The 27,706-nt window shown below is 33.3% G+C and overlaps 2 protein-coding genes across 2 annotated transcripts; one reads left to right on the forward strand and one right to left on the reverse strand.

Moving 5' to 3' along the window:
- The first annotated feature begins 19,934 nt into the window (after positions 1-19,934).
- LOC21406524 lies at positions 19,935-21,788 on the forward strand. Its single transcript, XM_010094089.2, has 2 exons — positions 19,935-20,866; positions 21,403-21,788. The coding sequence occupies exon 1, from the start codon at positions 20,110-20,112 to the stop codon at positions 20,806-20,808; it is 699 nt and encodes a 232-aa protein (XP_010092391.1). The 5' UTR covers positions 19,935-20,109; the 3' UTR covers positions 20,809-20,866; positions 21,403-21,788.
- Positions 21,789-21,854: 66 nt separating this feature from the next.
- Positions 21,855-25,833, reverse strand: LOC21406525 (THO complex subunit 3). Its single transcript, XM_010094090.2, has 11 exons — positions 25,726-25,833; positions 25,504-25,599; positions 24,140-24,269; positions 23,752-23,843; positions 23,446-23,514; positions 23,259-23,316; positions 23,083-23,182; positions 22,673-22,759; positions 22,515-22,593; positions 22,095-22,227; positions 21,855-22,019 (listed from the first exon to the last, which is right to left on the reverse strand). Exons 1-11 carry the CDS (start codon positions 25,786-25,788, stop codon positions 21,979-21,981), a joined length of 948 nt encoding a protein of 315 aa, XP_010092392.1. The 5' UTR covers positions 25,789-25,833; the 3' UTR covers positions 21,855-21,978.
- Between the last annotated feature and the right edge of the window lie 1,873 nt (positions 25,834-27,706).

The following is a 27,706-nucleotide window of genomic DNA, read 5'->3' on the forward strand; positions in this document are numbered from 1 at the left end:
ACTAAGGCCGTTTTGGAATTAATTCTGTTTTTGTTTTTCACGTTTTTCGAGAAAAAAAATAAAAACGTTTTTAAAACAGCGTTTGGCGCAATAAAGACAAAAAACTGAAATGAAAATGATTTTTTAGTTTAGTGTAAAATAAGAGAGAAATGAAAAATGACTTTTAGTCATTTTTCATTTTTTGTTTTCATTTTCTCTTCTAACAAGCAGAGAGAGAGACACACACACATTAATGGGTTTTTATATATTGAAAATAATCTCTTGATAAAACTACCAAATACATTTTCAAAAATGATTTATGTCTAAGATTGAAAATGTTTTCATTTTCATTTTCATACAAAAAATAAAATCATTTTGGAACGAGTTTCAAACGCGCCCTAAAAGTCATTTTTCATTTCTCTCATATTTTACACTAAACTAAAAAATCCTTTTCATTTATGTTTTTTATCATTAATTGTGACAAACAATGTTTCTCTCCTGTTTTCATTTTTTCTCAAAAAAACGTGAAAAACAAAAACAAAAACAACTCCAAACACACCCTTAATTTTCTTAAAAATGATGACTCACATCTTATTACTACATAATACATATTCATTACTAAAGTTTACTTATGCCTGAGTTATCTTGAGGTCTCGTTCATTTCACCGATTAGAATTTGAGTTTTATTATAGTAAAAAACTCTCAGAAACAGTCACATCTAACTTTTTTACTACAGTAGAAATCTCTCACATAAAATCACATCTCAACTCGAATCAGTGAACTAAACGAGCCCTCAGCTTATTTATGATTTTTAATGAATTTTAATGAGAATAAAAAGAATGAAAATCATGTAGTAACAATAATAACAGAAAAAAATAATAAGCCTATGAAGAGGTATTTAAAAATGACATTTGATTTTTGTTTCAGGGATGTTACCATTACAAGTGTAATTTTATTATTTTATAAAAATAAAAAAAATTAATAGTAAAAAAATAACTTCCATTACTTTCTTTTTTTTCTTTTCTTGTTACTGCATTACTTTTAACTTATAGAAGGGTGTTGGTGTAAAGATTTTCAAGTCAAGGGTGTTAGTGTAATATCATAGAAAGTCAGTGGTCTCAATGTAATACTGTTTTATTCCTAATTTCCTTTAGTAAATAAAACTAGAAAAATAATGGGGACAATAGGGATCACCGGCTACCGGCACGTGCGGATTCCACGAAGACAAAGCTCCACTGACTTTTGTGTCGACTGCAACTGATATGTCCGGTAACAAAGAGAGGTGGGGCCATAGTTCATTGTAGTACACGTGGCACCTATTAAAGCCATATGAGTTTCTATCAATCCTCTTCTCCCAACTTAAAAAGAAACATTAATAAAAAATAAATAAATAAATAAACCTTTAAAAAGAAATTACATTTCCACTTTGACATTTGACAAATGAGAGCCCAGCTCCACCTTTCATACTAGTCAGATGTTAGCTTTTTCAATTTTATTATTATTACTTTTTTTCTTTTTTGTTTCCGGACTTCTTCTACTAAAAAGTAATAAATAGAAATATATATACTACTAATTCCACTAACGTTATGGAGAAATTTAATTTATAATCTATAATTATAATCTACATAATCTATATAACATACATAAAAAAGTCAACTCTTTATTTTTATTTTTATCAAAATCACCTTCACATTGTAATTATTTTTTGAGCAAAACTTATAATAAGACATGCATTTTTATTCGACCGATTGAAGCTAATGTTTTAGCTATTAAATTACCTTTTCAATAGTCTAATCTGAAATGTGAGCAATTTCATGTTGCCCGTTATAAATTTTCAATCTAATTTATAATATATAATCTATAATCAATAATTTATATATAATAATATATTTAATCTAATTTAATTTAATCTAATCTAATGACCATAAATGTAATTTTTTCGCATGTATTCTTATTTTATTTTTTATCGATGGTTAAAATAATTTTTTAAAAATGTATCTCTACTTAATTGGTCTTTCTTTTTATAATTCCTATCATTTCAAATGTTATCTTTATGCGTACTCTTTTTTAAATAAATTCAAAAATCCTTTGTATAAATAAATTTTTCATTATTTAGTAAATAATAAACTCTTTAGGTATCTCTAACATGACAATACATGTTGATCGCGTTAAAAAATTAGTTGACAAAAAAATGAGAATGTCTTCTGTTAATTTTTTGAAATGTTTGTGTGCGTCTTACTTTTTAATGGAAATATCGGGAGATTATAATCCTTCTCAGAACATTTTATCGGCAAATTTGGAAAAATAAAAGAGGCCAAGTAAGATCGCATTAGATTGGTTCAACAATGGACCTTGCGAAAAAGGGGTCAAAAAGAAATAATTTTTGTGCAACTTTTAGAAAGTTGAAATGCTTTCTATATATATATATCAAATGAGCTTTTAATGGTTACATTTTAATCAATGGTTATAATTAAATATATAAATTTGATGACGTGGTGTAAAATTCAGTTCCATTAATTATCGTAAATTTTTGTAGTCAATTATATAATTTATATATATATATACATGGTTATATATTAATATAACCTTATACGGATATTAATTGTCTTAATTTTTTTAATCAACTACATAATTAATATATTTATACGATTATAATAAATTATATGGTTGACTTATCACAATTAATACCCGTATAACGTTATATATATATATATATACACGGTTATAATAAACATATATATATATAAGGTATTGCTATCATTTTTTAAGAAACTTTTATTATAACATATAAAAATGACAAGCATAACATGTAATACTGACTTATTTGCCTATTATATTATTTATCTGTCACAAAATATAATTTACATCTCTATTTAAGTAACACGAAAAAGTATGATCAAAAGAACTTAAACAATACATATATCTTTATAAGGATGCGCTTTTAATGGTTATGTTTTCATATATAGTCACTTTTAAATATATAAATTTAATGACGTGTCGTGATAAAAATTTAATTTTATTAATTGTCATTAATCTTTTTAGTCAACTATTTAATTTATTATAACCGTCAAATTAATATCTTATGGCTAAAATAATAATATTTATTGATGAGTAAATATTAGAATAATTATTAAAACTACACTATATATATGAGGAGTCGGAGACAAGTTTTTAATAGTTAGGTTGTAATAATATAGTAGAAAAAGAGTTGAATTTAGTAAAATGAAGATACTTACTAATAGACAAATATTAATATGGTTCCATTAAAACCACACCTATATATATTATGTATATTTATGTGAGCTCCGTGCCTTTCAATGTTGGTAGCATTAGAATATTTTTAAAGACAAGAATATTCTAAGCCGCATTTGTGATTCTTATATTCTTAGATTTTTTTTCTTTTTAAAATTGAGCTCTCAATTGTTCTTTTCATATTATTTTATTGTGGAATAATCGAAGAACATCCTTGTCTGATTGTAATATATGCACTTTTGTGTCACGATGAAACACAAACAGCAAAATTCTGTACTCCAACATATGAGCCGTCAATACTTTTTCATTTAAGGGAAATTATACTCTCCCATATACAACCTAAAAAAAAAAAAACCTTGTATTTAAAATTCGCTTCAATTTCCACTCTAGTTTGGGCGGATTGAAAACTTAAGGTAATTTTTCATATTTGCTTTTTTTTTCCCAAACATTGTAGCACCATTAAACATTAACATATTAACATAACACTTATATATGAATACTCTATAATAGGTGTCTATTAAAAACTATTTGGGTCAAATTTCATCACTCAATCGTAACTGTACACGTTCTAACTCGAGTAGACTAGACTTGAAAACCATCATCCAAAAGGGCCTCTCAGAAGGATTCAATAGCTAAGAAGACCATCAAGCATATTGAGCAACCAAAGACAATTAGAAGAAGACCTAGATTCAAGATCAGCCCAAATCGTCAGCAACATCTAGAGTCAACTGCGACTGCTCAACAAAGCAGAGGAGTTGACTGCTCTGAGAAATATCCTTAGAATCTTCCATTCTGGGATTTTGAGAAAGCTCTAGATCGCACCAAAGGAGGTCTAAATCTCAGAAGATACGAAGTCTACAAGAAAAGTTGAATAAAAATACAATCAGAAAGTCAACTCTATTCAAGAAAAGGAAATTAGCCTTAATTGAAAAACAAGAGTTTGTAGCCATAAAAGGAGGACTTCCCTCAACTTCAGAGGATCTCAAGACTCGCCAACTTGTGCATTACCTTTGCAATATGCCCTAAAGCCGCCTTCTCTCTCTGTCCTCCATTGTTGTCTCTCTAAAGCTTTCCAAGCTTCTTTGTACTATTTTCTCTGCATACATAGTGTAAACAACAAAAACTACAGTGGATGTAGCCGTATTATTTCGAGCGAACCACTATAAATTTCACTGTCTCTCTTTATTTTCTGCACTTTAATTTAACGCTAATCCGCTAGATCATCTTAGGCAAACAGATCAAACATCTACCCGTCTGTGAATTGCTCATTAACCCCTAATACAAATTTTACAATTAGAAATTGACCTCCACATACCCTACAATCATCACCACTTGCTTTCCTCATTCTCCATCGATGTGGGACTCACCATAATGGTTACTTTTCTTGGTATACACACAAGCATAGACACATAATCCCACTAGAGAGTTCGACCACAAAAACCTTCAAAAGGAGGAATACATAATAAGTAGGTTTTCAAAACGTTTTCGAGTACATAAACGTAGTAGTGCGGATCGTGCATAACAAAAATTTTCATAAAACTTTTGAATACTATATAGATTATATTAATTTACGCAATAATAAATTAATCATGTTAATTTATAAACATAAATACCTAGCAATCGATCAGGCAGATAACTTGAGATCTTTGACCGCCTATTTCTCTATGTTTCCCGAGCTAACTTTAGCTCGCTTTATCCATTATTTTCACCTTCAAACACAAACCATATCCTTTCTCTTTCAAATACACTATCAACATCATCATGGTTCTAGGGTTTCTCCATATTTCTATCAAAATTCTCTATATCAAGAATTGCTAGAAACAAAAGTTCAATAACCAAGAATTTATCCTTAGTTCACTAGATTTCAAGTTCCTTAACCATTACAAGCAAATCACCATTTTTAGTAAAAAAATTTCCATACTTTCCCCACACTTCCACGGCAGCCAAGGAAGTCCCTACACTTCCACAGCACCCAAGGAAGAGGAAATAAGAGGAAAAACTTGAAATCTCACCTTAGGGAATGAAGAACAAGCTTCAGTGACGCTATTTCTCGATAATTTTGTCGATTTCTGCTTAAATCCCTCTTTTTCTCACTTTGGAATTTTTTTCCCTCTCTTTTTCTCTTAGCTAGGCTCTCTGGTTTTTTTTCCACGTGAAAAGTGACTATTTACTTGTATTAGTTCATCATTGAACCGACCATCAAAAGCAATGGACAAACAATGTAAAATTTGACTTTTTCAAGGACTTTTTTACAAAAATTCCAACACATAGCTCTTGCTTCCTCACTAAATTGGCCGGCTGCCCCCCTTTTTTTTGCTTTCTACATGTCCTCATCTCAGCCACTCATCAATTTAATTACTTTAAATCCTAGCCATACATGCATAATAATTATCTCATTTCTGTTCTGTGTAATTCATGTCCGGTGTGCGTTTTATCTGCATTTTTCAGACAGTTGGTCAACTTAGTCAACCTTGACTATTCTTGACTAACTTTTCGAGGGTGACGTTTTGGTCTACTCTTCCTTAATAAATTTTGACTCGGTCCACTTAAATCATTCAAAACCCTAATTGACGTGATTCGGCCTTCCGAACCCCTTTTTTCGTCCATTTTTCATTCGGATTGTTTCTAAAATCCTAGAATTGATGTCATTCAATTCCTTCTCATTTCTTAACCTTAATATTCATGTTCTTACCCACTTGTGGGTTTAACACAACGTTCCTTACTTCTTTCTTAAAAATCTGTAACTATATTGTAGTTCAAAAATTTCTAATTTTTAACGTATAACTCGTCATTCCCTATTTATATCAACAAATACTTATCATAAAAGTATTCATATTAATAATACAAAGGATTCTAGGAAATATTATCCTGCACAATAATTTTGATAAATTTCTCGATCATGACAATCACCCCTCCTTAAAAATTTTCGTCCTAAAAAATCAAAACAAATGGGGGTACTTCATTCTCATCTCATCTTCGCGTTCCCATATTGCTTTTTCCACTTTTTGATTCCTTCACAATATCTTTACAAGTGGAATACTTCGATTACGAAGACGTTTCTCTTCTTGTGCAAGTATTTACAGTGGTTGTTCCTCATAAGTCATGTCTTCGTAAATTTGAATCGGTTCATGTTCTATAACATGGGATGGATCGGGTATATACTTTTTTAACATCGAGACGTGAAATACATCATGTACCGCAGCTAATTCTGACAGTAAGGCTAGTCAATAGGCTACTTTTCCTATTCGTTTGGTAATCTGGAAAAGTCCTATATACCTCGGGCCCAATTTACCTTTCTTGCCAAAACGCATAACACCTTTCATGGGTGCAATCTTCAAGAGAACTGATTCCCTTCACTAAACTCTAAAGGTCTTATGCGCTTATCAGCATAGCTTTCTTACGGTCATGTGCTGTCCTCATCCTTTGATGGATTTTTTAGATAGATTCTACCGCCTCCTGAATGAATTCTGTCGTATGTAATTGCTTCTCCCTAGTTTCATACTAATGAATGGGAGATCTGCACTTTCTTCCGTACAAAGCTTCATAGGGTAGCATACCGATTGAAGCTTGATAACTGTTGTTATACGAGAATTCTATCAATGACAATTTCTTATTCCATGCTCCTTTAAAATCCATCACACATGCTCTAAGCACATCTTCCAAAGTTTGGATGGTACGTTCCGACTGTCCATCAGTCTGAGGATGAAAAGTTGTGCTAAATCTTAATTCTGAGCCCATGGCTTCTTGTACACTCTTCCAAAATGTTGAGGTAAAGCGACTATCCTGATCTGAGACAATGGATAAAGGTATTCCATGCAGTTTAACTATGTTGTTGACGTACAACTCTGCTAACATTTCTAAGGTATACGTCACTTTTATGGGTACAAAATGGACAGATTTAGTCAATCTATCAACTATTACCCATATTGCATCATAACCTTCACTTGTTTTGGGTAATCCTACCACAAAATCTATGGTTATATGCTCCTATTTCCATTCTAGATCATCTAAAGGTTGCAGCTCTCCAACTGGACGTTTATGCTCAGCTATAATCCTTTGACATGTTAAACAACGACTAACATAGTCCACGATGTCATTCTTCATAAACCTCCACTAAAAGTGTTGTTTTAGATCTTGATACATCTTCGTCGCTCCTGGATGTATCGAATAAGGGGTATTATGAGCTTCAGAAAGAATTTGACTATTAAGATTTTCATCTTTTAGAACACAAATCCTTCCTCAAAATGTGAGTATTCCCCTATCAGAGACTTTGAATTCTGTCTCTTTTCCTTCCTCCGCTTCTTTCCAACACTAGTCAAGAGTAAAATCTTGATGTTGAGCTTCTGTTATCTTGTCAAAAATAGATGGTTGAATCTGCAGAGTGGCTAATTTGCCTGTAATTAGCTCCAATCCTAATGAATGAATATCCTTTTGTAAAGGTGTTGGGAATCCATGAAATGACATATGACTTAACTCGGTAGTCTTACGACTAAAAGCATCAGCTACCCTATTGGCTTTTCCAGGGTGATAAAGGATTTCACAATTATAATCCTTTACTAACTCCAACCATATGTTTTGCATCATATTAAGTTCTTTCTGAGTGAAGAAATACTTGAGGCTTTTATGATCAGTGAAAATCTAACATTGTGCACCATATAAATAATGCATACATATCTTTAAAGCAAAAACTATTGTCGCTAATTCAAGATCATGAGTAGGATAGTTTCTCTCATGAGATTTCAATTGTCGAGATGCATACGCAATTACCTTTCCATTTTGCATCAATACCGCTCTCAGTCCTAGTTTGGAAGCATCACTGTATATGTCAAACTTTTCTCCATCCTTTGGGGTAGTAAGGATTGGTGCAGTAGTTAACTTTCGTTTCAATTTTTGAAAACTTTTCTCACATTTTTCGGTCCATTCATACTTCTTCTCATTTCATGTGAGGGCAGTAAGTGGTGCAGCTAGTTTTTCAAAACATTGTACAAATCTTCTGTAATATCTGGCCAAACGTAAGAAACTACGGATCTCCGTTACATTTTTTGGTGCGGGCCCGTTACTAACTGCTTCTATCTTTGTTGGATCTACCGAAATTCCGTCTTTTAAGACTACATGCCCCAAGAAATGAACTTCATTGAGCCAAAATTCACACTTAGAGAATTTAGCATATAGTTTATGTCTTTTTAGCGTTTAAAGAGTAATTCTTAAGTGTTATTCATGTTCCTTACTATTACTTGAATAAATTAGTATGTCATCGATAAAAACAATAACAAATTTATCCAAGTATTCCTTAAAAACACGATTCATCAAATCCATAAAACCTGCTGGGCATTAGTTAGTCCAAACGGCATTACAAGAAACTCGTAGTGTCCATAACGCGTTCTGAAAGCCGTTTTTGATATATCTTGCTCCCTAATCTTTAATTGGTGGTATCCAGATCGTAAATCAATCTTTGAGAATATTACCGCCCCCTTGAGTTGGTCAAATAAGTCATTGATCCTGGGCAGAGGATATTTATTCTTTATCGTGACCTTATTGAGCTCACGATAGTTAATACACATCATTAACGAGCCATCTTTCTCCTTTACAAATAAAACAGGGACTCCCCAAGGGGAATAACTTGGTCGGATAAATCCTTTATCCATTAATTCTTGCAGTTGCGTTTTTAATTCCTTAAGTTCTGCTGGAGCCATCTTATAAGGAGCCTTAGAAATTGGTGTCGTTCCAAGTAAAAGTTCAATTTCAAACGAAATCTCACATTTCGGTGGCAATCTTAGTAATTCTTCTGGAAAGACTTCCATAAAATCTTAAACTATCGGCACATCTTTTGGTTGTAACTTACTAGTTTTAGTTGTATCCGCAACACGAACTAGATATCCTTCGCAACCACTAGTAAGTAATTTCCTTGCTTCCATTGCATTAATTACTTGCATGGGGGTACACTTAGAGTGATCAACGTACTTAAAAGTTTCTTCCCCATCAGGTTAGAAAATCACTTTCCTTTTATGACAATCGATAGCAGCTTGATATTTTCCTAAGAAATCCATTCCTAGGATGACGTCGTAGTCGATTATCTTTAATACGACTAGATCTGTGTATAGCCCCCTATTAGCTATGACTATCGGTACATGCTCATGCCTAAATTCAGACAATAGAATTTCTCCAGATTGCAGGGTAGTCCTAAATGTCTGACCAATTCTATTCTTAGCATAATTTAATTTCCTAGTAAATCCATATGATGCAAACGAATGTGATGCACCGGAATCAAATAATGTGTAGGCTAAGTGCTGAGCAATAGTAAGCTAACCTATCACTACTCTTGACGTGCCATCTTCCGCATCATTTCTCGTGTATGCCAGCAATCTAGCATTGGTTTGAGACAGGGCTTCTATTCTATCTTGTTTTGGTTGCATTTCCTCAACTCTTATTTGCATCGCGTTTTCTTGGCTAGTGGACTGTCTATTTAAATTCTGAGGACAGTTCCAGGAATAATGACCCTTTTTGCCACATATATAGCAACTGTTTATTCCATATCGGTATACACCTGAATGTTTCCTTCCGCACTTAGGGCACTCAACTACATTCGTGTTGCGCTTTTGTCTCTGTTGCAGATTCTGAAAATGAATGTTTCAATTTCCATCAAAATTTCTCTTCTTTTTATTCGGGTTTTGGTTATTTTGCGGATGACTTTATGGGGCTCGATTCCCTTGTCCACTTCTATTAACTTGGTTACTCTGGTCAACTTGATTATTCCTTTAATTCCCCTTTTGGGCTTTGCTTTACCTGAGCTTGATCATTTTTCTTGGCTTCCCAAAATTTGGCTCTTTCTTCCTTAGCTTAGGCCAGATGATATTCTGCTCAGACTACTCTACCAACACAATCTGCCACTATTGTGGGTGGTCCTTCCCCACTGTCTACTACTATAGCTATTTCGGGGCGAAACAACACTAACATTCGTCGCACCCTTTCCATTTCTGTTGGCACTAGCTGAGGGCATAACCTTGCCAATCGATCGAACTTACGACAAGCCTCCGTAACAGTCATATCACCTTGCTTCAAATTATTGAATTCATTTTGTTGAACTCGAAAACCTACAGTCTCATAGTATTTAGCATTGAATTCCTCCAAGAATTCATTCCAAGTCATTATTGCCACATTTCTTCTTATTAACACTGTCTCCCACCAGTAGTGAGCATCTTTCTTTAGCACATACGAAGCACAGAGAACTTTTTCTTGCTCCATTAGATTCATGAAATCCAGAATCATTTAGAGTAAAGTTAACCACTCATCAGCTTCCAGTGGGTCAGTGGAACCTTCGAATTTTGGTGGCTTCATCCTATGAAATTGTACATATAATGGTTCCTGATTAGTGAAAAGCATAGCTTGTGACACCATTTCTGGTATCGCCGCAGGCTCTAGTTGCGGTGCAGGTTGAACAGGTGGCGCTATTCTTTGCTCCTGTTCTTAATCTCTTTACTCTAACTGTGCCCGTAAATTCTTTTTTTGTGCTCTTGAGCCTCCAGTCTAGCTTGTAAGTTAGCTATGGTGGCAGCTAAATCCACTCCTACTACTTGAACCAAACGTTCTCTACGTGGACGAACCATGTTTTCGTGTGTCTACATAAGAGGAACAGTGGTAAACATGGTTAAATTTCTGGATATGTGTGTATTTATATATCTAAATAAATCTTAACAGCATCTCATAACATAGAGTTGTTTTAAAATAATACAACTTTTATTAAATGTGGTAGCATTCTGGTAGCATTTTAACCACACTTATCATTTGAAAAAAAAAATTGATTCCTTAGGTAACCGCATTTTTTTCCTATATTTGATTCATTTGTATACCTCTTTACATATACATAGACATATTCGCTCAAACATACATATACATTCATCATTCATTACTTACATAAAGCAAGTATGATTGACATATACATCTACAATGCATATTTACATTGTTATAATGTAACATCATAATCGAAACGTTACATCATATTATACATCTGCATAATTCCTATTTTCTTCCCCATTAGCTTCCCCAAAATCCTCCTCCGGATCTTCTTCCTCACTTGTATTTACAGTGTTTTGGGGATCCATATTTGCTTGTCCCTGTTGTTGGGGTGATGATGTTGTTCCAACTTCTATTCCAGAATACACCTCCACTGATCTATTTCTACGTAGGTATTCTCTCTACCTACGTTCAAACTCCATTCGACACTCATTGTCGCGTCGTTCTTGTTCCTCTCGTTCAATAGCTAATGTTTCTTCTAACTATGTTACTTCCTCTACAAATTGGGTGAGGGTATATGTAACTTCCCATCGTGAAAATACCATACTTCGCAACTCTTCTATTAACCCCCTCCAAAATATGAAACATGCATCTTGTTCTTTTAACTCGATAGTGCAATCAGTCATAATCTCACTAAAGAATCGTCTAGCATAAATTGCCACGGTGTTATAAGGTTGCATCTTAAATCTATCCACCTTATATATATATATATATATTTCCATTCGCACAAATTCTGTCTCCCTAGTATATGGCTGAACCTGTGAGGTAGAGGCAACCTCTAGTGCTATCCTAACAGGTGCCTCTCTTGGTGGAAATTGAGCTAACAATAAACTGTAAAAATCACCCCATGGCACCTCATGTGCATTTCTTGTTTCCACTCTAATAGGCCGGCTGCTAGAATCACCCAATCACTCTCATCAATTTCATAAGCTACCATCAGATATTCAATTCGGTGTAGCTAATCTTGCAACATAGTTAGGTGAGCCTGACCATCATACATAGGTAGATTATATTGATAAAGTACAAAAGCAGCTCTTGCAGCAACCCTAGAACCTATTGGGTCTCTAATCATAGCTACTTGCACTTCCCTATCAATCAGAGGTGGCTCAACTATTCTATTAGGGTGTAAAGGTACCTCTAAAGGTATAGGTTCCACTTCTAGTATAAAGGGTAGCTATGCGGTCGTCTTCCCCTTTTTGGACCCTAGATACTTCTTCTATGAAACCCACGTGGAACCGTTTGAGTTCGTCTTGTTCGAACCATACCGTATATCCTATAAAGACAAATTCACACACTGAATTCTAAATTCAAAAGAAATAATAACTTACTTGGACATTGTAGAGTCAGATGCTCAGCAAACTGTGGGTGGGTGGCAGAACCTTCGCTCTGATACCAACTGTGACGATCCTAACTTTTGATCATCATCCTACATTCATACTTAGCATTACTCATCCTCTACTACTTTCTAATTATAACCTCTTAAAAATTCAAGCTAATTTTTTTCAACCATTCATATGTCTTAATGCTGTAGCATTTTGGTAGCATTCTGTTAATGTTGTAGCATTTTGCTATGCATTCCGTTAATGTTATAGCATTTTTCTATGCATTCCATTAATGTTGTAGCATTTAGATACATTAATCATACCTTGTAACTAGAGGTTGCTATGCATAGCCTCACTGTCTCGTAAACTCAACTTTTGTTACATAACTCATCTATATTCATAAAATATTATTTACTTTATACACATAAAGCTCAGCAGCATTTTCAAAACACGTAATGCATCCACTACCCATTTGCCCACACTTCGCTGCTACATCCTTTCTGTATGCCCAACAACAAGTTTCAGGGAGCTGGTGCCTTACTCGAGCTTCTTAAAACACGAACAAACTTAATGAGCTTTCGCTCAGTAAGTAACAGTAGGTCATAATAGATGCATTAATTATGCATACCCATATATGCATTGATGTCAAATATCCTAAGATACTATGTACTACTAGAACATGTATTGCTTATGTTCTTCTTCTTTCATTACATACTTTATTCAGGTTTCGTCTCACTTTAGTCGTTCACATTGTATTTTCATGTTCTGAACCACTTTCATATTGTGTTTCTCATTCTTTTCATTCTTCTTTACAGATACAGTACCTTTATATGGAACGGTTTCTGTTTTTCATTTTCTTGTCTTTTACTTCTTATGAGCTATGTCCTGTTGTACCATAGCGCGCATAACCAATGAGGAGTGGGGTAGCTAACCAATCCAGCTCAGTCACAGTTTCATCTCTTTCAGTCTCATAATAACCTTTCCTTCGAAGGCTGGTACAAACAGGATGTTTGGTCTCTTATCGTTTATCAATTTTCTCATTGAAACGGTAACTTTAGTTAAATCTTATGAGTTTGTGCATTTTTGAGCAATTTATCATGAGATTAACTTTTCAGTAAAGTTTAACTTTTTCTCCTAACTTGATCTTGACTTGACGTCGATACATATTTTTCACTAAATAAAATTCTACTGCTACTTAAGTCTTGTAGATACATGCATAACATTGTATCCAACATTCAGGAGTCATCTTTCACATTCTAGCATACATTTAGTCTACAATATGCTCAGATTGAGCAACATAAAGAAATAAATTTATTCGCGTTGTAGAGAAGAAAAATTACTGATACTTACAGAAGTTTCGCTAATGTTGCGTCCTTTGTCTCACTTGATGCTTTCTGACTTCGATCTTCAACCGATCATATTGCATAAATTTCTGATCGTTAGATTCAAAATCTAAGATCAATAGTTACATTAAAATTTAATTCGGAAAGATCTACAATCCTTATGTTTGGTATTCAATGCCACTTTTTTTTTTTAAGAATGTGTACTAAAACCGCACACCCTCCTCAGTCATGGGCATAATTTTCAATTTTGGTCCAAAACTGTGAATTCTTATTATGTTCGGTTTCTATACATCACCGATTATTGAATCGACTTACTTTTCATACTTTAATCCCTTATTCCTCTTGAAATCCGATTTTAGTTCAAATGCTCAAATCAAATTTCGGCAGAGTTCTGCCTATTTCTCTATGTTTTCTGCTAACTTTAGCTCATTTTATCCATTATTTTCACCTTTAAACATAAATCATATCCTTTCTCTTTCAAATACACCATCAACATCATCATGGTTCTAGGGTTTCTCCATATTTCTATTAAAATTCTCTATATCAAGAATTGCTAGAAACAAAAGTTCAATAACCAAGAATTTATCCTTAGTTCACTCGATTTCAAGTTCCTTAACCATTACAAGTAAATCACCATTTTTAGTAAAAAAAATTTCATACTTTCCTTACTCTTCCATGGCAACCAAGGAAGAGGAAATAAGAGGAAAAATGTGAAATCTCACCTCAGGGAACGAAGAACAAGCCTCGGTGACGCTATTCCTCGGTAATTCCGTCGATTTCTGCTTAAATTCCTCTTTTTTTCACTTTGGAAATTTTTTTCTGCTCTTTTTCTCTTGGCTGGGCTCTCTGGTTTTTTTTCCACGTGAAAAGTGACCACTTACTTGTATTTTTTCATCATCGAACCGACCATCAAAAGCAAGAGACCAAACAATGCAAAATTTGACTTTTCCAAGGACTTTTTTGTAAAAATTCCAACAAATATCTCTTGCTTCCTCACTAAGTTGGCCGTCTGTCCCTTTTTTTTTTTGCTTTCCACATGTCCTTATCTCAGCCACTCATCAATTTAATTACTTTAAATCCTAGCCATCTGTTCATAATAATTATCTCATTTATGTTCTGTTTAATTCCTGTCTGGTATGCGTTTTATCTGCGTGTTTCAAACAGTTGGTCAACTTAGTCAACCTTGACCATTCTTGACTAACTTTTTGAGGGCAACGTTTTGGTCAACAAATTTTTACTCGGTTCACTTAAATCAGTCGAAACCCCAATTTACGCGATTCGGCCTTCCGAGCCCCTTTTTCATCCATTTTTCATTTTGATTGTTTCTAAAACCCTAGAATTGATTTCTTTCAATTCCTTCTCATTTCTTAACCTTAACATTCATGTGCTTACCCACTTGTGGGTTTAACACAACGTTCCTTACTTCTTTCTTAAACATTGTTCAAAAATCTGTAACTATATCGTAGTTCAGAAATTTCTGATTTTTAACTTATAACTCACCATTTCCTATTTATATCAACAAATACTTATCATAAAAGTATTCATATTAATAATACAAAGCATTCTAGGAAATATTATTCTACACAATAATTCTGATAAATTTCTCGGTTGACACGTCATCACAGCAAAAATTAATATAGTCTATAGACCGCTCTGATACCAATTGTTGGTTTTCGAAACTTTTTTTAGGTGCGGAAGCGTGGTGGTGCGGATAATATATAACAAAAAATTTTCATAAAACCTTTTGAATATGTTATAGAATATATTAATTTATGCCAAAATAAATTAATCTCATTAATATGTAAGAAAAGATACAATGCTAACAATTAGGAAGAGAACTTGAGGTCTTTAGCCAACGAACGTTCCTCACTCCAAAAGCTTTCTTAGAACACCTAAGCCTTTCTCGTCTACTCCTTGATTTCACAAGATGATGAGTGTGGGCTCAAGGTATAACTATCGAAACGTTCGCTCACTAGTTTAGTATTCTTTCACTATCAACGCTTGTATGTGAAAGAATTGAGAAAATTGGAAGAACTTTTCTTCTCTTTTTCTCTCATAGGACTTTTGGCCAACCTAGCAAAGTTATGAGAAAATCAATCAACCTTCTCCAATCTCTATTGTCTCCTATTTATAGATAATTAGGAGAAGTCTTTGCTAGCAAACAAAGAAAATAAGAAATTGGTAACTACTATATTTTTAATCTCATTAAAAATATAGTTCCCCTTTTTCTTTTGAAAACAAACTTTCCTTCCCTTTTGCTATAGGGTGGCCGGCCATCTCTTAGGAAATAAGAAGAAAATTCCTTCCTAATCTAGTTTTCAATTTTGGCTTAAATTCAACTCCAAATAAAGTAACATCTTACTTCCCTTATTGAATTTAATTGGAAAAACTTGTCGCACAAGTAAACCGGATTACTTGGAGAGCAAACAACTAAAATCCCGGTGAGATTTTTTCCGGTGTCACATGCCCCATGTGGTCCCACCACAGTGTGTGACTAAATAATCACATTATTTAATGTATAATTAATTCTCAATTAATTATTCGCGAGTGAAACAAAATCTCGATAATTCATCTTGTCTTGCAAATAATACAAGGATGACGGGGACTACGGGGGGACTTATGGACCTATAATTTTGAGCTCCAATAAAATTTATAATTAATTAAACTCTTTAATTAATTAATTAATTCTATTAATTTCAAAAGTTACTCCACTAAAATCTTAGAGTTAAACTCTCGAAATTATAGACATACTTTACTTCTAAGAACTTAAAGCGTCCATTTGATATAGTCACTACATATTAATCGATCCTTCATAAATAATTCAAAATTATAGTTAGGTAAAATCCGCTAACCTCTATAATTACATCTTTATCCTTGAGTATCATTGATTCTCTAATAAATAGTATATTCATAAAACACATTCATGAATACGAGCTCGTTACTTATTCAAGTAACGAATCAATCCTCAAGGGAATTATTTATCTGCTTCTTCAAAGAAAAAGGAATGAATTTCATCTTGTATATTAGCATTCCCGGCTACCCATTTCATCATGTTCCCAAGATAAAAGGAATAGGATTTAAGATCTCGAAATCTGTATCGAGTAAGTCAAAGAACACGAATCCATAAATAGGAGTCTACTAATAACTCAGGATTAAGATAATTCTATATATGATCATCGGTAGACTCAAATTTGATTTTCAATATTTAACGAAAATTATCATAAAATCAAATTGTGTATGTGTCTCAATTCTACATAATCTCATTATGCATAATACACTCATTCAATATCCCTCTATATTAATGATGCAGATAACACCATTTCATTCTTAATGGGAATGACATGTATTAGTAATGTTTTAATTAAAGATTCTAAACCTTTAATTAAATTTATTACGAATGTCGTTTCGATTATTATCCTTAAATATTATCCTCTCGTATATAACACTTATATCAATATTTAATGTTACATAAATAATCACGAAATTTTTGATGATATTCATCAAGTATTCTATAATACATGCACATAAATAATGAATAAATATTTTTATTAATCAAATAATAAAATATACTCATTACATCTCATGCTTAAGGACACATATCCCAACAGTGGTCCTACCACAATATATTCTAAAATTAATTAAATTAAATAATCACATTATTTATTTCGAGTGATATTAAATTCTAATAATTTATCTTGTCTCACAAATATTACAAGGATGACGCGGGGACTCATGGACCTATAATTCTAAACTCCAATAAAATTAATAATTAATTAAACTATATAATTAATTAATTAATTCTATTAATTCTAAAAGTTACTCCACTAAAAACTTAAAATTGCACTCTCAAAATTATAGACATTTATTTACTTCTAATAACTTGAAGAGTCCATTTGATATAGTCACTATATATAAATCAATCCTCCATAAATAATTCATAATTAGAGCTAGGTAAAAATTTGTTAACCTCTCTAATTACATCTTTTTATCCTTGAGTACCATTGATTCTCTAATGGATAGTGATTCATAAAACAAATTCATGAATCGGAGCTCTTACTAATCCAAGTACTGAATCAACCCTAAAGAGAATTATGTATCTGCTTCTTTCTTAAAAAAGAATGGATTTCATCTCGTATATTAACATTATCAGCTATCCACTTCATCATGTATCCAAGATACAAGGAATAGGATTTAGTAATATCAAAATCCATACCGAATAAGTCAAAAGACATAAATCCACAATTAGGAGTATGTTAATAACTCAGGATTAAGATCGTTCTATATATGACTATCGGTAGACTCAATTAGAATTTCTATTCTTAACTGAAATGATCATAAATTCATATTGTGTCTATGTTTATGTTCTACATAATCTCATTATGCGTAATACACTCATTTAATATCTCGTTATATTGGAATGGAATTGTGTTATCCGCACTGTTAATATAGCGGAACCCTATTAACGTAATATACTCATTCAATATCTTGTTATGTTACATCTCATGTTTTAAAGACACTATTTCTGACATAATAAACTTATAAGTGGACCCTATTAAGTTACAATTGTTTGGAAGTTGTAAGGAAGAATAAGAGAAATAACATATTTTAAAATGTCAATAAAAAATTATAGCATATTTTTTTAGTATGAAAAATAATAGCAAATTTAAAGATCATAATTTTCTAAAAAGTCCGAAAATACCCCTTTTTAAACCTCGCCTCTCCTCCTCAGATCTAGCCTCCTTCGTCTTTGATTCTCGTCTGTGCTATGGCTGACCATCTCTGACAAGAAAGAGTTGCATAGCCCTCAGCAGAGAGAGAGTGTGAGTGAAGAGAGTGAGAGTGAGCGAGCCAAGTGAGAGAAAGCGAACAAGTAAAGAGACAACCAAGAAAAAGAGAGCTGAGGAGAGAGAATCTTGAAAGAGATGAAGAGATGAGAGAGAGAACCTATTGAGAGAGAGCACTGTGAAAGAAAGAGGGGAGGAAGAGAAAGAAAACATGCTTTGTTGAGGGGGAGAGAGGAGAGAGAAATTTTAGGATTTTTCAATTTTAGAAAAAAATTTTAGGCTTTTAATGGTAGCTATAATTTAAAATATGAGTAAAATAGAAAAAATAAATTCAGATTTTTAAGAATTTTTTATTTACTAACTAAAAAAATAATTATGATATTTATTACTTAAAGTTTAGAAAAATTGCTATATGTTACAATTTCTCAAGTTGTAATTGCCTAAAAGGTGTAATTTAATAGATTCCACTTATAGGTCTGTTATGTACTCATCTTCGTAAAGGCATTTGTAGGCCTAACGGGATTGTGAGTGTATTTACTTGTGTGTATATAAAAATAAAAATGTAATAACTATCATCACATAAATATATCAATGTTTGTTCATATACGTAGAGTGTTTAGTAAGGATGAGCCAGAAAGAATACACAAATCTATCTCGATCTAACCAAGAAGAGAAATTTGAAAATTGAAACAAATTTCAAGTTTTTATTTTTATTTTTATAATTTCTGAATATTAGAAAGTATGTATAGGGGAGGGGGGATAATGTACAAGGCAGATTTTTAATAAAGGGAGAAAGAGAAAAATAGGTCAAAACTTGAGATGACTTAAAATTAATAGGCCATAATTTACATAAGTTAATAAATAGTCTAAATTACTGTTTTCGTTCATAACTAGTCTGATTATGAACCATAATTTGACAAGTTATTGTCTATAATTATCCATAATTTATCTGATTATGAACCATAACTTGACAAGTTTATCCATAACTTATCTGATTATGAACTATAACTTGATAAGTTATAACCTATTAATTTTTATAACTAAAAATTAACCTATATACTTTCTTAAACTTTTCATATTCACATATTTTTTACTATTTCCTTTTAATAAATTCCATCCATTTATTATCAAACCATTGGGCCAGACAAAGCCCTTGATGACATGACATGAAAGTAAAGGCCCCACAACTGGGCTAATTATTAGCTGCTGGGGCTTTAGCATCTTGGGCCCTGACTTGTTCTGAAGCCCATATAAGATTAATATGTTACCGTTGGGGAAAAAACCAATAAAATAAAATAAATGAACCAAGAATTAGACCGTTTGGAAAGCTAGAAGAAGAACAAAAGTAACCGTTACAAAATCCGACTTCCCCTCTCTCTCCCTCTCTCCTCCCCAACAAATCCCAGCTTAAGTACCAAACTCTTCTTCTTCTTCTTCTTTCTCTCACTAAAACTTCAACAACAACAATTCATTTCTCTCTCCATCTCTCAGCAAACATTCCTCAAAGCTCCCAACATTTCTCCTTCATTCATTTTTTTCTCCGCACGTTGTTTTGTTCTCTCATTTTTTCTTTATCTCAGTTCTTCAGATTTTATTATTTTCCTTCAGTTTATTCTAATCAGTAACCAGTAATCGGCAATGGGGGAATCGAAAGAATCCCACGTGGTGGTCGAAATCCCGGTCGACGAAGAACACAAGCGAAAAAATCTCAACAACAACAACAACAACATGGAGATGGTGATGTCGGCAATCCACCACCACCCATTAACGGAAATCTCCCAAAGCCCCGGCCATCTCCTCCTCCTCAAGCTCTGGCAGAGAGAGGAGGATCTCTATGGCCGCAGAATTGCCCGTAAAGAAACCCGACTCGAGTCCACAAGACAAGAGATCTTCCACCTCTGCTGCTCCTTCTTCCTCTTCCACGCCTTCTTCTTGATCCTGCTCTTCACCTCTTCAATCCACTCCAAGGAAGAGCAAGACCATGTTTGTAAAAAATGGTGGATACCGGGTCTCCTATCGGGTTTGACGTCGGTTTTTTTGGTGTCATTGGCTCACGTGAAGCTGTTGAGGCTGTGGAAAGTGAGGCGGCAGCTTTTGAGGGAGAGGAGTGATGGTAGGGCCTTGACTCGGTGCGTTATGGAGCTGAGGATGAAGGGATCGAGCTTCGATCTCTCTAAGGAACCGGTTTTCGGGGGGAAGAAGGCGATGAAGAGCTCGAGCGTGGAGATCAAGTGGAAGCCAATCACTTGGTGCTCTCACTATCTCATTACCATTTGCCTCGTTTGTTTTGCAGGCCTCGCCTTTCCCGCTCCCAAGCTCATCCTTTGTGCTCTATGACCTCGCCATTTTTTTTTTCGCTCAAAGGACTCGGTTCTTCTTCTCCAAGAGCGTTCAGGTACTTTTTACCTACCAATGTACTCTACCTACTATTATCTACGAAATATGAGACGGGGTTTTTGTGACGGAGGATTTTCATAATTTGATATCGAATTTAAATTGAAATTCGATTCGAATTTTATTTTCAAAAACAAGTTATAATTTTTTTTTTTGGTATGAGATGAGATTTTTGAGACGGCGAGTTATCATAATTTGATATCGAATTTAAATTGAAATTCGATTTGAATTTTATTTTCGAAAACAAGCTATAATTTCTTTTTGCTATGAGATGAGATTTTTGAGATTGCGGGTTGTCATAATTTGACATCGAATTTAAATTAAAATTCAATTCGGATTTTATTTTCAAAAATAAGCTATAATTTTTTTGCTTGGGAGATTCCCCGACCCCAGCCTGCTTCTCGTTATGCGACCTGTCATAATGTGGTTAACATTGTATGCTCATAAACTAATATCAAATCTATCTTCATGCAATGTGATTTTTTGTTTGTTCTTCGTTTTATTATTTTTTTGCCCCGTTTGGTTGAAATTTGACAGGCACCAGCATGGAATGGGGAAGTATACGCTAGAGGCTTTTCCTTTTCAGATGAGTATATTCTTCAGCATCTTCAAAAGGGGATGAAGCACTTTGGTCCGATTAATTTTTAATCATCTGGTTTCAATTGCCGAGCAAATTGAATTGAATAATACTCGGAAAATATTGATGCTGATGATGAGAATTGAATACTTTTGATGTGCTAAAAAAGCAAATTTTGTAGTAGTTGTTCATCTGCCTTTTGATTTGATTCTTTTGTTTTTTTTTTTGGAAAATTGTTTCGATTCTTTTGGCAACATACATATATATAATAAGCTCAGCAACACACACACCGCTTGTGTGCTTATTATTATTTTTGTTTATTCTTCTTGCTTAATCCCTGTTCTGTATACACACTAGTTGTGCCAGTGAACATGTCACGCAATAAACATATAAATATATATATAGCACAATTTGTTTTAATTTTTCTGTTGTAAGCTCTGGAAGAATCCTGACGTACATAATACAAGAAGAAAAATATCGGTTTAAAAATTGCTAAATTTAACAATTCTGAAATACATAAGAACAAAACTTCTATCTCAGGCGCTGCTGCTTTCAAATCCAAATATTCGAAAAACACCTGCAACAAGTTAAAAACCTTCATCAGCCTGATAGAGAATATGATTGCAACAAATGGGGAGAGAAACTAGAATACCTTCATCAGCCTGATATTTGTTCTTGTCGTCCCCGGCATACACAAGTAAATTGTATTTTGGATTCCATTCAACACTGTTCATAGCAGCCCGACATGGAATCTGATGCACCGTCCGTCCCGTTTGAACATTCGACTGTTTCCGTTGAGAGAAACTATTGTCAACAATCTCAGCCTATAGTGGGGCTATTATCGCTTAATTATAAATAAATAAATAAAAAGTAGACCCCAATAGAATTATTATTACGAATTTGCGCCTACACATTATTCTTCTATGCTGCAAACCAAATTAGTCCATAAGGTAATGATGATAAACAGCTGAAAATGAAAGGTGTGCCCAACCAATCGAGCGTTTTTCTCTTTCATAATGGAGTGGAATTATAGGAACACACGTCTGTTGGTGTAAACCACATGGATACTCACTATATCAATGAACAAGTCCTCACTAGCCGAAGCGATATATTCACCAGTATGGTTGAAGCTTATCGTCCTAACAGGCCATCTGGAAAAGGAACAGAACAATCAGTTAACCGGGACCCACATGATAGGGGTGAGCCTGTTCACGAGGAGAGAAAACTTACTCGAGTTTCGTAAACGTCCGCACACAAAGCATCTCTGAGATATCCCACAAGCTAACTAAAGAATCAGCACTTCCTACTGCAAAATATCTGTACGCGTAAAAAACATATCAGCTCAGCACGTAAGTTTAAGGGTGACACTTCCAAGATAAATTCTAGTTGAAAATATATTTAAAAAAAAAAAGGAAAAATTTTGCTTTGCTGGATCAATGATTGAATAAATTATTTATCCCAATTGTTTCAGCAAGTGGACAACGTAAAAGAAACTAGACAGCTATGTAACAGACCTTCCAATTGGGTTAAAAAAAAAGGAAAAATTTTGCTTTGCTGGATCAATGATTGAATAAATTATTTATCCCAATTGTTTCAGCAAGTCGACAACGTAAAAGAAACTAGACAGCTATGTAACAGACCTTCCAATTGGGTCAATCGCAATGCAATAGCAACCAGCTGTATGAGCCATAAGAGTGTCAAGTGGCCGAAGAGATGGGTATGCTAGCACTTCAACAGTACCTGAACAGAAAACATAAAATCAAGTCATTATTCCAGCACACACACACATATATTTCTCAAAACAGAATTTTCTCACCATTTCCAGTTGTCAAAAAGAACATATCGCCTGTCATGTTCCAAGCAATCTCATTTACCTGGAAAAGAAGAAAACTGCTAAAGAAGAATTTGATGCAAGGGAAAACTGACGCAAATCAAGCTTCAACATTTTAAGGATAATAGAAAAGAGAGAGCTAGCATATGCTTCTTATTGGGTATAAAATTACCTCGTAATTAAACTTCCGCTTATGAATTGCCTTAAATTTCCTAACATCCAAAATTGTTAGCTCATCATCCTGCATTCAAGGCAAAAAAGCAGCATATCATTAATTGATGCCAGCCTTCCTAGCATGCTCAGGCATAAACACAGAAAACGCTAGTTCAAGATCGAAATTGGACCAATGGTGTCTAACATAATTGGTGACTAACAAGTAACAAATAGTCGGAGTCCAACATTGAAATATTCATAGACAGGCGACTCAAAAGTTTGCAAGGGTTTACAGATGCATAACCAGGTTTTAGATATAACATACCCTATTACCAACTGCAATGTATGTGCCATCCGGTTTGTAGGTGATGTTAATGTTCTCACCACTAAGATCTGCCTGTTGCGAGCATTTTCCACCTGCATGATGAAAGCAAACTTACACCTTGTTTGTTTTATAGGTTCGAACAACTGTTCAAACCTTTTTGCTACAGTGTTTTCTATCACAAAATTTAAATTTCTATTCACACTTGTCTGTTCAAACCTATGAACCAAACGAGCCCTTAAGTAATCTCGTTAATGCTGCCTAAGTACCATAGTACCAAATTGATACCTCTACCACTATAAAGAACATTTCAACCCGAAATTTCAGGTTGATCTAGCCTATCCACAACACTCAAAAGTCAGAAATGCATATGAAAAGCAAGATAACTTACTACGTGCATCCCACAGACGTACAGTCTTGTCTCCTGATGCAGTTGCAATTAGATCGGCATGTTTAGGATCCCAACATAGCTGATCCACACTGTCAGTGTGTCCCTTCAATTCAATATCTTTGACCTTAACCTGTAAAAAAACAATGTCACCAACAATATGGACGAAGATGCCCTTGCAACCTTTTTGTCTTTCAAATAAGAATGACGTGACAAGAAGAACACAAATTTTCAAGACCCAGTAAACTTTTTTCCCCCAAATAAATCATGCGTCTGCCTAGGAAGTATTAAAATCTCCTCTAAACTTACGGCAGCTCACCAAACAAAGCTAAAAGGAAAAAAAAAAAATAGCATAGGTTAGGGTATAACATCTAGGATTGGATTTAAAAAAGTTATGCTTCCTGCAATTTGGCGACCAAAAAAAAGAGACTTGAATGAAGGGCATGTCTTTCCCTTATAAAACAACATCTTTGAACATCTCGTAGATGTCATCTGCTCTCAAAATCCTACAAGTAATAGTTCCCTAAACTCTAAATCCAAAGAATTCCAAAGAGTGACACTCACTGGAATTCCAAAAGCTCGTCATTTTACTATGGGAAGTCCTGATTCAGCTCCAAGTAGAATCAATGGACAGAGAAAGCCTCAGCTTTATCCACGTAGGTATTAATCTTGGTTTAGAACCAAAATAATGAAAAGTGCATAATGAAACAGAGACAATCCATTAAATTTCCCAGAGAGCGAAAGCCCAAAACAGGAAAAGCCATTCCTAAAACAAATGAAAGCCTCATGAACACCATCTACTTTCAAAAGCCTAAAGTAGTTTGTTCCCAAAAACCCGCTGGACTTCCAAAAATCCCATCTTTACAAGGGGAAGTCCTAATCCAGCTATGATTAGAACCAATAGATAGAAAAAGCCTAATCTTCATGTACTAATCCTTTTTTTTTCCCAATTTTTTGCTAAAGATTTGGTGTTAAACACCAACATCCACAAAAATTCCGAAATGACACCACTTATTTCCCACTAGCTTCAAACTCTCATGAACATCGAAAAGCTCCATCTTTACAAGGGAAATTCCTAATTCAGCTATGAATTGAATCAATGGACAGAGAAAAACTTCAACTTTACACATGTACACATTGATATTTACGGGTTCTTTTATTATTATTTTATATATTTGCTTGATGTTAAACTAAAATTCACAAGCAATTGAAACAAAGTATTGACTGCTTCATTATCAAAACATAGAAAATCCAACAAGATTTTCCAGCTCGCCAAACACAAAAAGGAAAAATTCAAACCCTAAAATACAATGCAACCAAAGGAAACATAATTGGATAAGACGGAGAATGTCGATAAAGAAGCTTACATGTCCGTGGGGCTCAATATGCCAAACCCTAGCCGTTTGATCCACGGAACCCGAGGCGAGCTTAGTGCCATTGCAGTTCCAAGCCACGGAATGAACCTTTTCGCGATTCGATTATCGAGAACAAAACGAAGCACGAATCGATTAGTATAATTTAGGCTGAACAGAAAAATGAAATCTTTAGGAATTAGACAGAGAGAGAAATAGAGAGGTAGAGAGAGAAACCTTCTTCTTGTGACCTTGATACTCTCTGCTATGGAGATTTTTAAAGGGAATTGTCTCCTCCATTTCTCTCTCTGCAACTCTCTCTCTCTCCTCTCTCTAGAATATGATTAGCAGGAACACCGTTAGCGGGAAAATTATTTTTTTCCTGATAAATTAAGGCCCGTTCATTTCGCTGATTCGAGTTTAGAATTCGAGTTTTTTTATAATAAAAAGCTATAACAAACAATCACATTTAATTTTTTTATTACAGTAAAAAACTCTCATATAAAATTATATCTTAACTCAAATTCTAAACTCAAATCAACGAAATGAATAAGATTCTTACTACTAAATTATTTTTTATCTATCGTAAATAAAAATATTTACACAATAAATTATCCATTCATTACGTAAAATATCATTTACTTGTAAATAATTTTAAAATATATTATTTACTTAATTTAATTTTAAAAATTTACTATGCAATACAATTTTTCTATATTTTTGCACTATTATTTCCTTTTTTCCTATTACTCCTTGAATAGTTTTGAAAATTTTATGGGTTATGAAAAGGCAATTGTTTGTGTTTACATTTTTATGATATACATGTTATTTAGTTTGTTAAATTTTTAAACAAGTGAATGTAAAATTTTTAAAAGGGATTATAATGTAAAAGAAATGAATTATAGGGAAGAGATAAAACAAAAGTAAAAAAATAATGTTTTTAAAATAGTGGTGATTGTAGATATTGTCCAGTGGTTTTCTAACTGAGAAGAAGTTGTGTCCGTCTCGGACATGTGCAACTCCTCCCAATTTTTTTATAGGAATAAATGAAGGAAAAGACTAACCATTGGGTGATTTTTCTGGCCGTCTTCTTTGAACTGACTTTTGATCGGTTCGTGGATTTAAATTTTTAATTTGAATTAAAATGTGATATTTTTTTAAAAAAATTTATTATTATAAAAAAAATTAAATGTGAAATTTTTTAAAAATTTTTTACTGTAAAAACTTAAAATTAAAAACTCAAATCGGTGAAATAAACGAAACTCTAAATATCTGAACTACGATTCAGATCAAGTCTTACCAAAATCGAATTTCCTTTTCCTGTCATATGCACTCTTTCTTTACTTTTCCCCTTTTTTCTTTCCGGTCCAATATTTGTTCTCGAAAGTTTTTGTTTCCTTGTAGAAGAAAACCCTCCCAATTTATGATTGATTGATGACAATTTCACACGCTACTCCATTATAAGGGAAAAAATTTAATGTGAAATTTTTTAAAAATTTTTTACTGTAAAAACTTAAAATTAAAAACTCAAATCGGTAAAATAAACGAAACTCTAAATATCTGAACTACGATTCAGATCAAGTCTTACCAAAATCGAATTTCCTTTTCCTGTCATATGCACTCTTTCTTTACTTTTCCCCTTTTTTCTTTCCGGTCCAATATTTGTTCTCGAAAGTTTTTGTTTCCTTGTAGAAGAAAACCCTCCCAATTTATGATTGATTGATGACAATTTCACACGCTACTCCATTATAAGGTATAGAGTTTAAATTTTTTACATCATAAACAAAGAAAAAAAGTGAAGCAAATAGTTTTGGTAGGGCTATGAGAAAAAAAATTGTTTAAGTAGATACACATTTAAAAGTTAATTATTTCAATAAGAAAATTAAAAAGAAAAAAAATGAATTTATCAGTACCACGTGGAAAAAAATACTTTAAAAAAACTACAGTAAAAAAACATTTAAGTAAGAGCACGTTTAGAAAAATATATTTCTTACACCGTTGTATGCTTTTATGGCATCCTATGATTTATAGGATTGAGCTCGTATGTCGCATTATTCATGTCTCATTTTCATGTATCCTATGACTTATAGGATTGAGCTCATATGTTTTCTTATTCATGTTTCATTTTTATGTCCATGCATTAAAATCATATGTCACGTCAATTAAAATTAAAATATTTTAACTATTATAACTTTTTATGATATGATATAACATTTTA

This window comes from Morus notabilis, unplaced genomic scaffold (genome assembly GCF_000414095.1).
Source record: "Morus notabilis unplaced genomic scaffold, ASM41409v2 Scaffold337, whole genome shotgun sequence".
Taxonomy (NCBI): Eukaryota; Viridiplantae; Streptophyta; class Magnoliopsida; order Rosales; family Moraceae; genus Morus; species Morus notabilis.